Raw genomic sequence first — 14,268 nt, 5'->3', positions numbered from 1 at the left:
CCTAGGAACTAGACGATTGAACCAAATTTTTTTATTTTTTAATGTTCTATTTAATTGAATTGGACAAATCATTCGAACTGACAAATCGATGGCTTGATCGGTTAGACCACCGGTTCGGTTCTGAAAACCTTGTTTAGAGAATTTCATTTTGATATATGCTAATAGTTAAATAATGAAATTTTGGTTTGACAAAAATATTTAAAAAAGAACAAACAGTTCAACCGCTTGATTCCCAGGTTAACTGATCTAATGGCTTTCCCCAGTTCGGTACCCTTGCCAATTTGGGCTAACCAGTCTAGTTCAAATTTTTATAATTTTTTAATACTTTTATAAGTTTATATCAATTTTAATATTTTTTTATTTTTAAGAATTCTAATACATATTTTTCAATTTTAAATAAGTTTTATTAATTTTAATAAGTTTATATCAAATTTAATATATTTTTATATTTTATATTTTTTATATTTAATATTCTTATTTTATTATAACTTTTCTTATTTTTCTGATTTTTAAATATTTTTATGAGAAAAATATTAGATTAAACTAGGAGTTGTCACATGTCACTATTTGGTTGGTCCGTCGATTTATTTTAATGGTCAATATTGTCAATGACAAAAACTGTTAACGGAGAGACTTAATTGATTATTTTAATTAACGGCAGAAGTGCAAAATTAATACGAGATATAAGCTAAAAATTTTAAAGTTTTAAACTATGAGTTTGGTGGCAAAGCTGAGGGTTATAAGCTGAGGGCATCTTAAATTCATTTAATTTGTTTCCTACAGGATTTTATGATTGTGTTTGCCCTTGGGCTTATGAATGTGAACAGGGTCGTTACTTTATAACCAAGCAATTGCATAGTTGACTTGTAAGTCATGCAAAAGAGGACAATATAAACACTTGAAAACAGTGAACACATGTCTGTCTGGTTTTCGTTAAAGGTAGCTATATATTTGTTGAACAAGGAAAGTTCAAAGTTTGAATGCCTTCTATTCTCATCCTGAAGATAATCAGATAAATCACTTTCCAAGAAATTATTCCCCACGCAAGGATAAGCCCCAGGTAGATTAGAAGTTTCTGAATATCTTGAGGGCATATCTGAACCTATGTTAACAATATAAAGTTTTTTGCCATGTATATCCCTCCAGAAAGTGATCAGAATATGAGTTATATTATAAATGGTTAAAAAACAAGGCTAAATCTTTCCAATTCCAACCCAAACTTGGGGGTGGGGACACTGGGGAGGGTGGTAAATAAAATGGCACAAACTTCAAGATCCTCAAATCCTATAGTCTTTTATTTCACAGTTCATATTGAGCTGCCAAGCTTTGTTTAACCCCACCACTAAATAAACATCGGCATCAACTAAGCACTAAATCAGCTTTTTTCTCGCAAACAGCTTCTCTATCCTTTATCTTCATCACATCCATATGGTTTCTAAGGGTCCCATTGGGAGCTGCATGATTATAGACTTACAGTGCTATTTGTCATTTCTTGCCCTTCCCACATGCGCACACAATAATTAGAAGAACAAAATTATATGAACGAAAAAAAAAAAATGAGAGAGAAATAGTAAGAAGGAAAAACAAATGATCAAAATGAAACCTATACTGATTTTGCTTTCGCTTTGGGGTTCCCTTGGACCCTAACACTTCAAACCATGTTAAATTGACAGCAAGGAGAGTGGCAGACCAGAGGTTTGCCGTGCTTGACCTGCTCCCATCTCAAGACCCCACAACTAGAATTGGCCCTCTAATCTATTGACTTCTCACTTAAAACAAGTCCAATTTTCACATATTACCTAGAATTGAAGTGAATATTGAATAAAAGTTTGTGTTCAACACCAATATATTCAATTTCTTCAAACTTTTTTTATCCATTTGGAGTATCATACACTTATATCTCTATCTATGCCGGATGCGAATACTATATGGTCTTAATTTTAATGACCCTCATCATCAACGATTTGATCAAACAATTGTAGTGGAACATGTCCCATCACTCTACAAGATTCTATTCTTAAGCAAACGATACAGAGCATAGTGTGGGAAATTCATTTTTACTTCAAAGAAAGAATAGATACATGATGATACATACAGCACTCTTGACATGAGTCGTTGCCGCTGTGCCAACTCTCTCACACACCATTGGAGGTGATTACAAAAGAACCTTTCTAGAACAATGACGAAAACAAACATCATCAGTTACAAGACCATGGCAATGGTTCTTAGTTTTTGCCATTAGTTTCACATACATATATGGGATTGGCAAAACAGAGTACTGTCACCCTCACACTCAAAGCAAAGTGTTTGTCTTAGTGAATCGTTTCTATGTATGACCGTACATTAGTACAAAATTAAGAAGATGACAAGATAAACAAAACTATATACATTGCTTCCTTGGTCTTCCTGTTTCTCCCATTTCACACCAGGTTTTAACTATAGGGGAAATGATTCCTTTCATTCTCATGTTTTACTTTCTATAGACAAAGAGCTTTGATTTGATACATAATTTCATCGACTTTAAATTCAAATACAACAGAGGAAAAGGGGCTACTATATCTAAATTCAGGAGAACGGTGGTGTTTAAGTTCAGCTTTGCAAACTAAAAGGTAGCATTCATCTCTGGACAAATAAGTAGATTAGTAGATATTGAAAGAATGACCTGGGGTCAACCGGAAAAGTATGAACATGATTGATTACTACTGGCATAACAGAGTGAGCATTCAATCAACAAAACAGTAAGTGTTGCGAGGAGGTGATCTCGGAAGGGAAGGACCAGAAGCTCCTTCAAATCCCAGCAGATGACGTTGATTAGTTTATAGCATTACAGCGACTGACATTGTCAATCCCCCTCTGCCCTCATCTACCTGTAAACAAATTCAGCAATATACACCATAAATAAACTTATTTTTATTAAATTTTCACCCGCCGTCTAGATCCGAGTAGTTTCCAAGACTTTGATCTGATACAGTATGCCCTCAGCTTCAGGTTGTTTCAACTAGAATAGGGGAAAAACCCTGAAGATTAGCTCACTAATTGCTTCATACTGAACCTTGAACACAATGTTGATAGAACATGCAAATAGGTATCCTTGTTCTCCATACCAAGATTGAGAACACAAAATGTCAGAAGAGATTAAACTTGTACATGCACGCATTATACACACATGAACAGTGCAGAGACAAAATGAAACAGTTCATTGTCTATATTGGAGTATGTATGCCTTGTAGAAAATGAAAACACAAGGTGTAGATATGAGGAAAGACACTTTTGCTTTTGTCTTCATTTTTTACCCTACCTTTGAAACTCAAACCTCTTCCAGTTGTTCAGTTTTAGAGAAACTTTCATCCAAACAGCTCATACCACATTTTTCCTTGTAAAATTTTCGGTTCAATGAAATTTGATGTAAAACTAAGCCTAGCATAAGAGTTGCAACTACTCCGTACCACAGCAATTTCTGTTGATACTTTTAGATATTGGAACAACTTATTTTAGAACTTGATGTATATTGTAAATCCCACTTCTCTCAGTTAGCTGCAAGTTCAATTTACAGATCTGTCTTATCAGTTCATTATAATGTTGGAACATCAATGAATGAAATAAGCATGATTTTACTAGATTTTCTACAATCCTTTCGTCAGTTACAACTTTCTCAGTCTCCAGTCAATGTAACTCCTGTTAAAAAGTTTATATCAAGTGGATAATCATTCTCCATTCTAAACTAGTCATATCTTTGTCATCCACTCTAAAAAGCTTAATAGCCTGTTTCAAAGGTTAAAGATGCAACAATGGTGCACAGTATACAAACTAAATCAGCTTGAACATTAAAACAAATGCAATCATCAACATCATCTAGGTTTTTGGGGTTGACAAAAGCTGTATGCTTTTACAAAGAACTCATTAAGACATCATCTGAAGTTCTTTGAATAGAGTAATAAGTCATTCAATTCCACTTATTTCATCAATCTGTATTATATCTACATGGAGTTCATATATTCTGTCAACTATCGACATAGTACCATATCGTTCAGTGAACATAGACTAAAGTTTCACAGGTCAACCAACTAATGTCGAGTAACAAACAGTCTTAGCCGACTAAACCATTGACAAAAAGATCATCAGCTACTGAAAATATATGTAAAACATTAATTATGCTTTATGAAGAACTAGAATTAGATAGGGTCCGCCTCTTAACAAATGCATGAAGGCTACTTAACAGACGGGCCAATAATCAAGCAAAAATATTGATTTATATCAGAGGGCAACACAACAATCTACAATCTATGGTAATAGAAAAGATGCATGAAAGCAGGTGATATGCAAACTCATCCAGACCACGGTAATAGAAAAGATGTTGGTGTCTATTTCCATTTATTGATATGACAATGAAAGTTTTTGCATGTCAACCAACTTACAAAGCAATCCAAGCTCAAAAGGAATCCACTACTGTCAACATAGCATATTGCTCTCAATAGCCAGAAAGGCATCTACTTGCTCCCAGCATAAATATTTATGACCTCTAGGAGTATCATATTTTGATTGCTTCAAAATCACAATGGAAACACAAAAAAGATGGTTTCTTTGCATCAAAAAATTGGAGAAAGAATAAAAATAAGACGTCAAAGATACAAAATTATAACAACTTCTAATACATGTATTTCTCTGAACTACTGGAAAAAGAAAATATCCAGGTCTCACCAGTTACAACAGTGGGAAAAGTGAGATGCTGGAGTCTCAACTCATGACAGTTGAATAATAAGTGTTAAATTAATGGTACATTTGAGCAAAATTCAAGCACAATCGGTGATCTCTATTATCCCCCCAGCCACCCCAACCCTTAAACCCAGCTTTATACCCTGGTTGATTCTGATATACTTTAACATCCCATTCTGGTCTGATATTAGCAACCTTATCAGTGTCATCTACTTGAACGTTCACTGATTCATTATCAATGCAAGCATTAGTCTTCCCTTGGCCCTGATGCAAACCACACTTCCCAAAGTGAACTGCACTAGTCCTTGGACCTCGTAACGTGTACACTGGACTACCAAACGAAGGATAGACGGTTGCCCACATTGTTATATCCCAATTGTAATCATCAAAGAAGCAGAACTCTTTAGCCTTCCCATGGATTTTTCTCCATACAGTCCGGTTGAAGGCATAACCCACATTTCCCATTCTCTCAGCAACCAAACTATTCCATCCTTCTCCTCTTAAATTCACATCACAGGGTGCCAGATTTGCAGCATAGCAATCTGGGCATTTGTTAGGCTTCAGTGATACAAGAAGCTGTAAGTTGCGATACGCATTGGGGTAAATGAAGTGGTCCTCCTCTATGAAAAGAATATGTCCATCATGCCCTCTAGTCTCCTTCAATCCATCCCACACAGTGTTCATCATCCACCACCAATGATGCTTCAAAGAAACTATATTTGGAGACCGGTGGTTTCCATACTGATCTGGATTCCCAACACAATGTTTCTTCCCAGCATCATCTTTTTCTTGACAGTCCTTCGACGACACACCAGGAAAACTGTCAGTAAATACATGGGGCGAATAAGGGGCAAAGATCTGTTTCAATCGGCAAAATTTGATCCCTTCCACAATCTTGTTCATTTCTTCAAAGTATCCATCATGGCTGACAATTAATAAAGTTTCACTTATCCCCACAACCTTCGACAAGCTATTAACAACTACTCGGAGATATTGAGGGCGATTATGCACGTATAAAACAATGGTTATATGATCTTTGGCTAACCTTGGATATAGATCTATATTCCTAGGGGGCAACCGGTTTTGTTTCTCCAATCGAATTGAAAAATCGTTCTCTTTAGGAAGGTTGAGTTTTTCCCTAAAACTCTGAATATTAACAACACTTTCACTTAAACCTTCATCTAATCCACTTGAACCTGGCGTTGCATTGGTCCCAAGAGAAACTACCAAAAGTGAAACCAGTAGTAGAGTACCTAAAACTACAGAGAGGTAACGTTTAAAAGCTGCATCTTTGAAACGGGGTTTCTTGTAATTAGCCATAGAACAGAACACAGACGACGTCAACCAAGTTGTAAGTCAAAGTTTGCTCTCTCCAAAAACAAGCATAAGAAAAGCTAAAAACAATTCACATTCATAGACAATCAAACGGAAAAGAGTAACAGCAACCCATTTCAGAAGAAGGTGAAGATGTAAAAGGGTAAGTGCCCAAAACCTCAAAGAACAATTCTCTAATACCGTGCTCTCCCCTTGCCGCTACTGGAATAAATGGTTTTGGCGGTTAAAGGGAAACCCCAAACCCATGAAAAATCAGAGACTTGAAGGTCGTGTGTATTGCTCTGTTGAGGGGTTCAAAGCAAGCCTAGGAAAATATTTGTAGAAGAGAGAAATTGACTTTGTTAAGAGCAGAAATTGCTTCAAAGAAGAAACGCAATACAATGGAGGGCCTCAGTCACTGTTTACTTTACAAGTTTGGCCAAAACATTTGGAAAAAAGAAAATAATTTAACCATATAATTCCCATTTTTTTTCTTCTAACCGTGGAAAAAGGTTAATTTATAAGAATATGTTTGGGAAGAAATTATTTGAGAAATTAGGTTGGAATTTTACAAATTTATTGATATACATTATTTTTGGAGAGAGAAAGAAAAAGTTAGTATCCTCACTAAGATTTGCCTCACCATCACTTAAGAGACGGCGAGTGGCTCTAATATCAATAAATATCAAATCAAATACTCAGCCCGGTAAAATATTATCCACTTTGGGCATACATGACCCTCACAGTTTTATTCTTAGGAGCACCCATACATCCCTCAAAAGGCCTCTTACCATTTAAGTGTTGCTACCCCTTTATATAGTTTAGGTCTCTCTCGTGCTTTACCGATGTAGGATTTGCCTAGGGTATTGCATTTTTTACTTAGGTAAAATTTCTTTCTTTTACTTTTTTTTTTTTGTGATTAGAAATTAGAAGTTTATAGATTTATTTTTATTCGTGTTTGAGATAGGCATATTATAGTTTTAAGGAATGTTTGAATTTACGGTGGTGTTGTGGAGTTGGGTGACGTACAAGTTTCATCTGTCATGTGAGTATAGAGCCATCACCTGGGAAGTCGGGTCGTATTGCAACTCAAGGTCCCAGTTGATGGTGATTATACGGTAAAGGGTTGAAGTGTAACAAGGGCTTCAAGTTTATAATGGTTATGTTGTTAAAGGATAGAGCATAAATGGGGTCATAGTTCACAATGGTTATATGGATACGACAATGAGTTTCTAATCAGAAAATGATGCTTTATAAAACTCAAACATAAAAATGGGGAAGAAAAATGTAGTAACGTTTTGGAACAATCAAATAATGCGCCTTATCCACCACCATTGAAGGTAGTGACCCCGTTATTATAACCTGTGACAGCATTAATGTGTAATAGATTATACTAACAAAGTCACCGCCTTCGGTAGAGATAGACAACACGAATAACTTGATTATACTGGAAGACCCCTTACGTTTTCCTTCCTCGCACTTATGTTTGAGTTTTATAAAACATGCTCTTTTGATGAGAAGACTCATCGTCGTTCCCGCATTAGCACCATCAACTACGACACCATTTATACTTCATCCCTTGATAGTATAACCTTTGTACACTTGAAGCCTTAGTTACATTTCAACTCGAGACGGTATAATCCCCACCAACTTGGACCTCGAGTTACAAAACAATCCCTCTTTCTCATGTGATGGCATCATACTCACACTGTAGGTGAAATTTGTAAGTTACTGAGCTCCATGACATCACCGCGAACCTAATCACAACTTAAAACTATAATTACGTCTCCCTCAAAGCGAAAGAGAAATAAATCTTTAAACTCGAAAATTTCAACATGTAAGAAGAAGAAAAAAATAATTTAGATAAGATTGAGATGTGGTGAGTAAGGGATGAATGAGCAATTATACAGGGGATGGGGTGGGGTATAAAGTGAAAAAATGTATCCCGGGAATCCTAGATTGCAGGGCTCAGAAACAATCAAGTTGGGGTGGTTGAAATGACCAGAGAGAAAGCGCTCCCTGCATAGGGCGTTTTCTACTAACATGTTAGACACGTGGCTTGAAAATGCGTCCTGTAGGAAGCATTTTCACTGCTAGATCAGATGAAAACACCCCATGCAGGGATCACTTTCTCTCTAGCCATTTCAACCACAAAACTTGGTTGCCTTTGAACCCCTACAACCTGGGATAAATTTGTTGAAAGAAAATGTAGAAATCGCACGTGTAGAACTAGTACACCAAAGTTAATATTAATTATTAAATTGTAGTAAAGCAAATTAAAACGCTAACTTATGCAGTGAAAACACTAATTTATTATATTCATTTATTCATTATTTTTTTCCTGTAAAGTAGGGGTGAGCGTTCGATTGAATTAAGTCAAATTGAGTGAAAAAAATCAAGTTAATCTAGTTGAAAAGTTGTATTTTATCATCCCAACTCAACTTGAAATTTTTCTGAATCGAGTTGAGTGAAATGAAATTCGAGTCTAGTCGAATCAAGTGAAATTGTTCGAGTTAAATTAAAAAATTGAACATGTCAAATTAAAATCTTATGCCAGTATAACTAATTCCTTATTAAAGTATATAAATTTGAATCCATATATATTTGAAAACGTTTTCAAAGCAAAAAAAAAAAACACTTTAGTATGATAAAATTAAATCATTAATTTAGTTAGGTCCTTAAAATTATTATTCTAGAAAATTTTTAATTTTTTAACTCTCTTTATATATTTTTTAGAATTTTTTAGAATTTTTATGATTTTTATATATAAAATCTATTATTCAAATTATTAGAATTATTCAAGTTATTCGAGTTATTTGAATTATAAAATTCAACTCAATTCTTTGCTTTTTGAAAATATTGTACTTAACAAATGGATGGAGTAAAACTTAAATGAAACAGTAACATAAATAATTGTAAATTTTAAACTTACAACTTGATTACGTACAACTCAAACCAATTTAATAAATTTGTTTCATACATTGTAAATAAGTGTACATTCCGGATGTAAATTAAAGTATATAGAAAATTACAAAATAGCATAATCATGGGCGTCCCGAATGTGTGCCACAACCAAGTGGACATCGGACACGCCTAGGGTTCTGCTGCACTATTTGGTTTGGCAGCTTGTAACGTCCTTAACCCATATTTGTCGTCAGAATAGGGTTACAGAACATTACCGTACAAACGGAACATTAAATCATTCATTTCATACGTCATTTCAAACATAATCTAACTGCATTCAATTAAATACACAACGTCCCTTAATCGAGCCCTCGAGGCCCTAGAAATACATTAGAAACAATTCAGGACTAAATTGGAAACAATCAAAAAGTTCATGAAAAAGTTAGAAAAATTGGATTGTAGGGATCACACGCCCGTGTCTTAGGCCGTGTAACAATCAAAATAGGGATACACAACCGTGTCCCATCCCGTGTAACTATCTAATTAGGGTCACACGGCCAAGCCATACGCTCGTGTGCTAGGCCGTGTAACTCTTGAAATAGTCACACACGCTCGTGTGCCAGGCCGTGTAACAGCCTGACTTGTATGCACTAAAACCTAAAGGGGACACACGGCCGTGTCAAGCCGTGTGGACATGAATTTGCCCAGAAACAAGCCAATTCCATCACCAACTAAAGCATGTACCTAAAAGCATTTTGTGCACACAATCAAAGCATTAAAACCTTACCAAAACATGCATGAAATGACCAACTCAATAGACCAAATCCATTCAACCAATATGCCTAACAAGGCACCTCAAATGCATTCATTCAAATCTTACCTAAACATGTATACATACCACATTTCAATCATGCACATCAAGTCCAGTACCTTTTCAAAACATACCCTATCTTGACCACATTGAAACTAATCCATCACATACCATATTGGCTATTGAAACACGCATCAAACCATTGCTACATTAATACATGGTAAACAGGCATAAAAAGTACCAAGATGATATAAACCAACCAACATCACATGGTACCAAAACAACTTATACATGCCAAAATAATCAACCAACATTCAACCAACATTACACACAAGTCCACTTATACATGCCATTATAACCTTGGCCAAAACATCAAAAACTACCGATATATCCGCTGGATAGTGTGATAGATCTTCAATGAGCTTCAAAACTGATCGAGCTTTCAGTTATCTATAAACATAGGAAAGAAAACTATGTAAGCACATAATGCTTAATAACACATATTAGTTCATTCAGACATAATTCACTTGAATTAACATAAGGTAAGCTATTTGTACATGAACATACTTCTTTTGAATGCATCATTTTCATGAACATAAACATACTTCCATTGAAGCCTTTACATCGTTGCTCATACGAACTGTGAAATGAGCCTGCTCACACGAGCTATGGATAGGAATATAAGCTACACGATGCTACTCACACGAGCTGTGGAATATCCTCAAAAAATGTAGGACCTTAGCCATCGATAAGACATTCAAGACCAGTACCTAAAACATGAAAATCCTAATGACATGTCATTTGTATCTTATGAATTCCTAGGGTTCAAACGGGGCTTAATAACCATCATGGCATTGTTGGATATTCATCATTTAATTATATGACAATTAACTAACAACATATAATCAAAAATATCATTAGAAATAACTTACCTAGACAATATGAGTGTAAAAACGAAGTCGATCAATCCAAGGCTTTAGTTTTTCTCTGATCTAAATCCATATGAGGTTTATCTTGATTTAAATAGGAAAATTCAATCCATTTAATACTTCCATTATTCAATTCAATACATATGTTATATTTTTAAAAATTTTTAATTTTACCCCTAATATTTTAACTTTTTACAATTTAGTCCTTAAGCTCATAAATTGAAATTTAAGCATTTTAATCCTTATCTCATGCTAGTTGAATTCACTAGGGACCTATATCAACCCATAAAAACCATCATCTCACAAATTTACCATGAAATTTGACAACTTTTACAAATAAGTCCCTGAATGATAATTTCATCATAAATCACTTTATAAAACTTATTTATTTATCAAAAATGACTCATAATCTTTCCTAAAAATCATAAAAATCATTAAAATTTTTACAAATTAATCCCGGCTAGTTAGATTAAGCTACAACGATCCCGAAAACATAAAAATCTTTAAAAATGAAATAAAAAATCATACCATGCAAGTGAATTTTAGCTTGGTCGAACCCTAGCTATGTCTTCCTTGAAGAATAGATGAAGAAGAAAGAACATGGGGAAAAGATGATGATTTTTTTACTTATTTTTTTATCTTTATTTACTATTTTACCATTTTACCCTTTCAAAACATTCAAAATTTTAATAAAACCTTGCCATGAATGTCCATTAACTATAGAAATGGTCTAATTACCACCTAGGTCCTTTCACTTTAGAATTTCATATCTATTTGAAACCTTTTAACTAATGAAACTCTACTTTTGTACTTTTTACGATTTAGTCCTTTTTATGTAATTAAGCATGCAAACGTCAAAAACTTCTTAACGAAATTTTAATATGACCTTAAAAACATTCCAAAAATATTTAATTAATAAAATATTAATTCACTTTACGGATTTGTGGTCTTAAAACCATAGTTCTGATTTCACTAAAAATGGGCTGTTACACGGCTCCTCGTTGACCTTGGCTTCACCTTGATGTGCATGTTGGGGTTGATGGCTGACTTCATTTCATTCCTCTGTGGTTGACTACGATCATGTCCTAGCTGCCCATCGTGGACCCCTACAGGTTGATCGACAGTTGCGAAGACAACAATGATGCTGGAGGTGTTTGTAACACTATCGACAAGCTACTATATGGTGCTACATGCCTCGATTAAGGATAGAAGGTGGGAATTGAAGGCAATATCAGATACGTTGGTGTTGTTGGTGGGATTGAAATGTAATATGGAATGATGGGTAGGGGTGAGCGTTCGATAGAATCGAATCGAATCAAATGAAAAATTTTGAGTTAATTGAGTTGACGAACCATATTTTATAATCCTAACTCGATTTAAGATTTTCTGGAATCGAGTCAATTGAGATGGAATTCGAATCGAATATATTTGTTCTAGTTAAATTTAAAAAATGACTTTGGTGTTTTTTATTTTTATGTAATCTTTTTTAAAAATCTTTTTTAAAGTTTTTAGACATGCCCATACAAAAAAGATTGAAGTGAACAAATGTAAGTAATTGATAAAAAAGAATGAGAGGATTTTGATTTTTAGGAAAATTTGGAGGTAAAGGGGATAAAAAAATTTCGTGGGGGATTTGATTTTTGGGGTAAAAGGGAAAGGAAAGTAAAAGCAATTGGAGAGAAGAGTTGGTGGTTTAGAGGTAGGGTAGTTTGATATTAGGTTTATTCAAATTATTCGAATTCGAAAACTTAACTCGATTCAAAAAAAAATTGAGTTGACTTGATTAACTCGATTAACTCAATTCGAATAATTCAAAATTCACTTTTTTTTTTAATTTTTTGAGTCAAATCGAAATTTGCTCACCCTTAACGATGGGTGGCGGTCGTGCATAATATATCCTTAAAGAAGGTGTTGATGTGAGGAATGATGCGACGTGCTGTGGTGCTTGTGTAAAATAAACTGGTGCTGAATGTGTTGATGTATGGAATGATTATGCGTGCTATGATTGTTTTGTAAAATAAACAAGAATTGAAGGTGATGATACAAGGAATGAGTGTGTGTACTATGATGCTTGTGATAAAAAAAAACTAGGTTAGAAACAAAAATAAATAAACCACACAGACAGGGAGGTTGCACGACAATCGAGTTTTCCGATGCAGATGGAGCAAATGTCGATCCCATCGCGTCTTCATCTCTCAACCTAGGATTGATATTGACTACTCTTGTCTAAAGCTAGCAGTAGATACAACATGCCATTATGTCTCAACCAATTTATATAATTCGAAGAAGTCACCAACTCCGGTGTAAAAAATGGTTCACGCGTTTGGGAAGAAATTGTACCTACGCCCCCACATTTTGATATATTTTTTGCGGAATGTTGGCCGATCTTCCTTGATTCTCCATCGTAAGTCGATCTTGTGTAGGTCATCAAGCTCCTAAGGTGACGGCAGCATACGTTGCATGCCCTCGAACTGTCGTATGACTCGACTGGATTTGTGTTACAACATATTTTTTGTGAAATTGAAACAATGGTTTCGGGACCACAAATTCGAGCCAGAAAGAAAAGTTATTTTAATATTATTGCATGGTTCGTATTATGATAGGAATGTCATATGAAAATTATGATAAGAAAAAATTATTGATTATGTGCTTAATTATGAAAAGGACCAAATTGCATAGAATGCAAAAAATGAATTCTAGTAGCTAGAAGGATCAAATAGCTATGGAATTCAAAACTTGAGGTCCTTATATGGTAATTAGACCATTAAAGAAAAGTTAGTAGATATTTTTGATGAATCTTCCATGGAAAATTAGAAAAAGGCAAGGACTAAATTGGAAAGTAGAAAAAATTAACGGATGATATATAATTAAATAGAAATATTATCATTTTATATCATTTTCATCCCCAAAATTTGCATGGAAACCCTAGGAGAGAGAAAGGAAACTAATCAAGCTTAATTAGGTTTGTTTTCTTGTCTCATTTTTAGTCATTTTTATATTTTTGAGATCGAGATAGTCTAATCTATATATTTTGGGGATTAAAAAGTTATCAAAGTAACAAAATTTTCTCATGGATGAATATGCTGAAATTTTGAAATTTATGGTAGGAAATGAAAGGTTATTCATAGATAGACAACTTTTACAAAAAGAATTTTGATGAAATCAATATTTTGGGACTAAATTGAAAAGTGGTAAAACCCATGGAAAAATTTTGAATTTTTTGAGATACAAGTGCTGCGAATGTTATATGAAAATTTCGGTTAGGCTTGGAATAAGGATTAAATTGCATGAATTTCATTTTCCGAGCATAGGGACAAAATTAGAATTTATGAAAAATTTAGGGAAAAAATGGTAATTTTTCCTAGAGTGTAAACTGAATCCAGTTAAATATGAAATATGATAAATTGATAATTAAATTCATTTATATAGATCCAAATAACTCAAATTCAAAGCTAGATCGAGGAAAATAAAAAGTTTCAGATTAGTAGATTTTCATACACAAACAAGTGTCAAGGTAAGTTCGTATAACTGAATTGTGTTTAATTATATGCTTGAATTGAATGTGGTATGTGATTGTATGAATTATATAAATGTTAA

At 34.1% G+C, this 14,268-nt stretch overlaps 1 protein-coding gene across 1 annotated transcript; it reads right to left on the bottom strand.

Annotated features, from left to right (window-relative positions):
• Window positions 1–4,606: 4,606 nt before the first annotated feature.
• On the bottom strand, window positions 4,607–6,505 carry LOC108470762 (alpha-1,6-mannosyl-glycoprotein 2-beta-N-acetylglucosaminyltransferase-like). The gene has a single exon (XM_017772211.2). The coding sequence runs from the start codon at window positions 6,031–6,033 to the stop codon at window positions 4,768–4,770; it is 1,266 nt and encodes a 421-aa protein (XP_017627700.1). The 5' UTR covers window positions 6,034–6,505; the 3' UTR covers window positions 4,607–4,767.
• Window positions 6,506–14,268: the final 7,763 nt, after the last annotated feature.

This window comes from Gossypium arboreum, chromosome 7 (assembly GCF_025698485.1).
Source record: "Gossypium arboreum isolate Shixiya-1 chromosome 7, ASM2569848v2, whole genome shotgun sequence".
NCBI classification, from domain to species: Eukaryota; Viridiplantae; Streptophyta; class Magnoliopsida; order Malvales; family Malvaceae; genus Gossypium; species Gossypium arboreum.
This window is presented reverse-complemented; position numbering and strand designations above follow the sequence as displayed.

What these genes read in the sequence shown, in the direction of transcription:
- LOC108470762 (XM_017772211.2), bottom strand. Translation starts at nt 6,033, where the DNA reads ATGGCTAATTACAAGAAACCCCGTTTCAAAGATGCAGCTTTTAAACGT.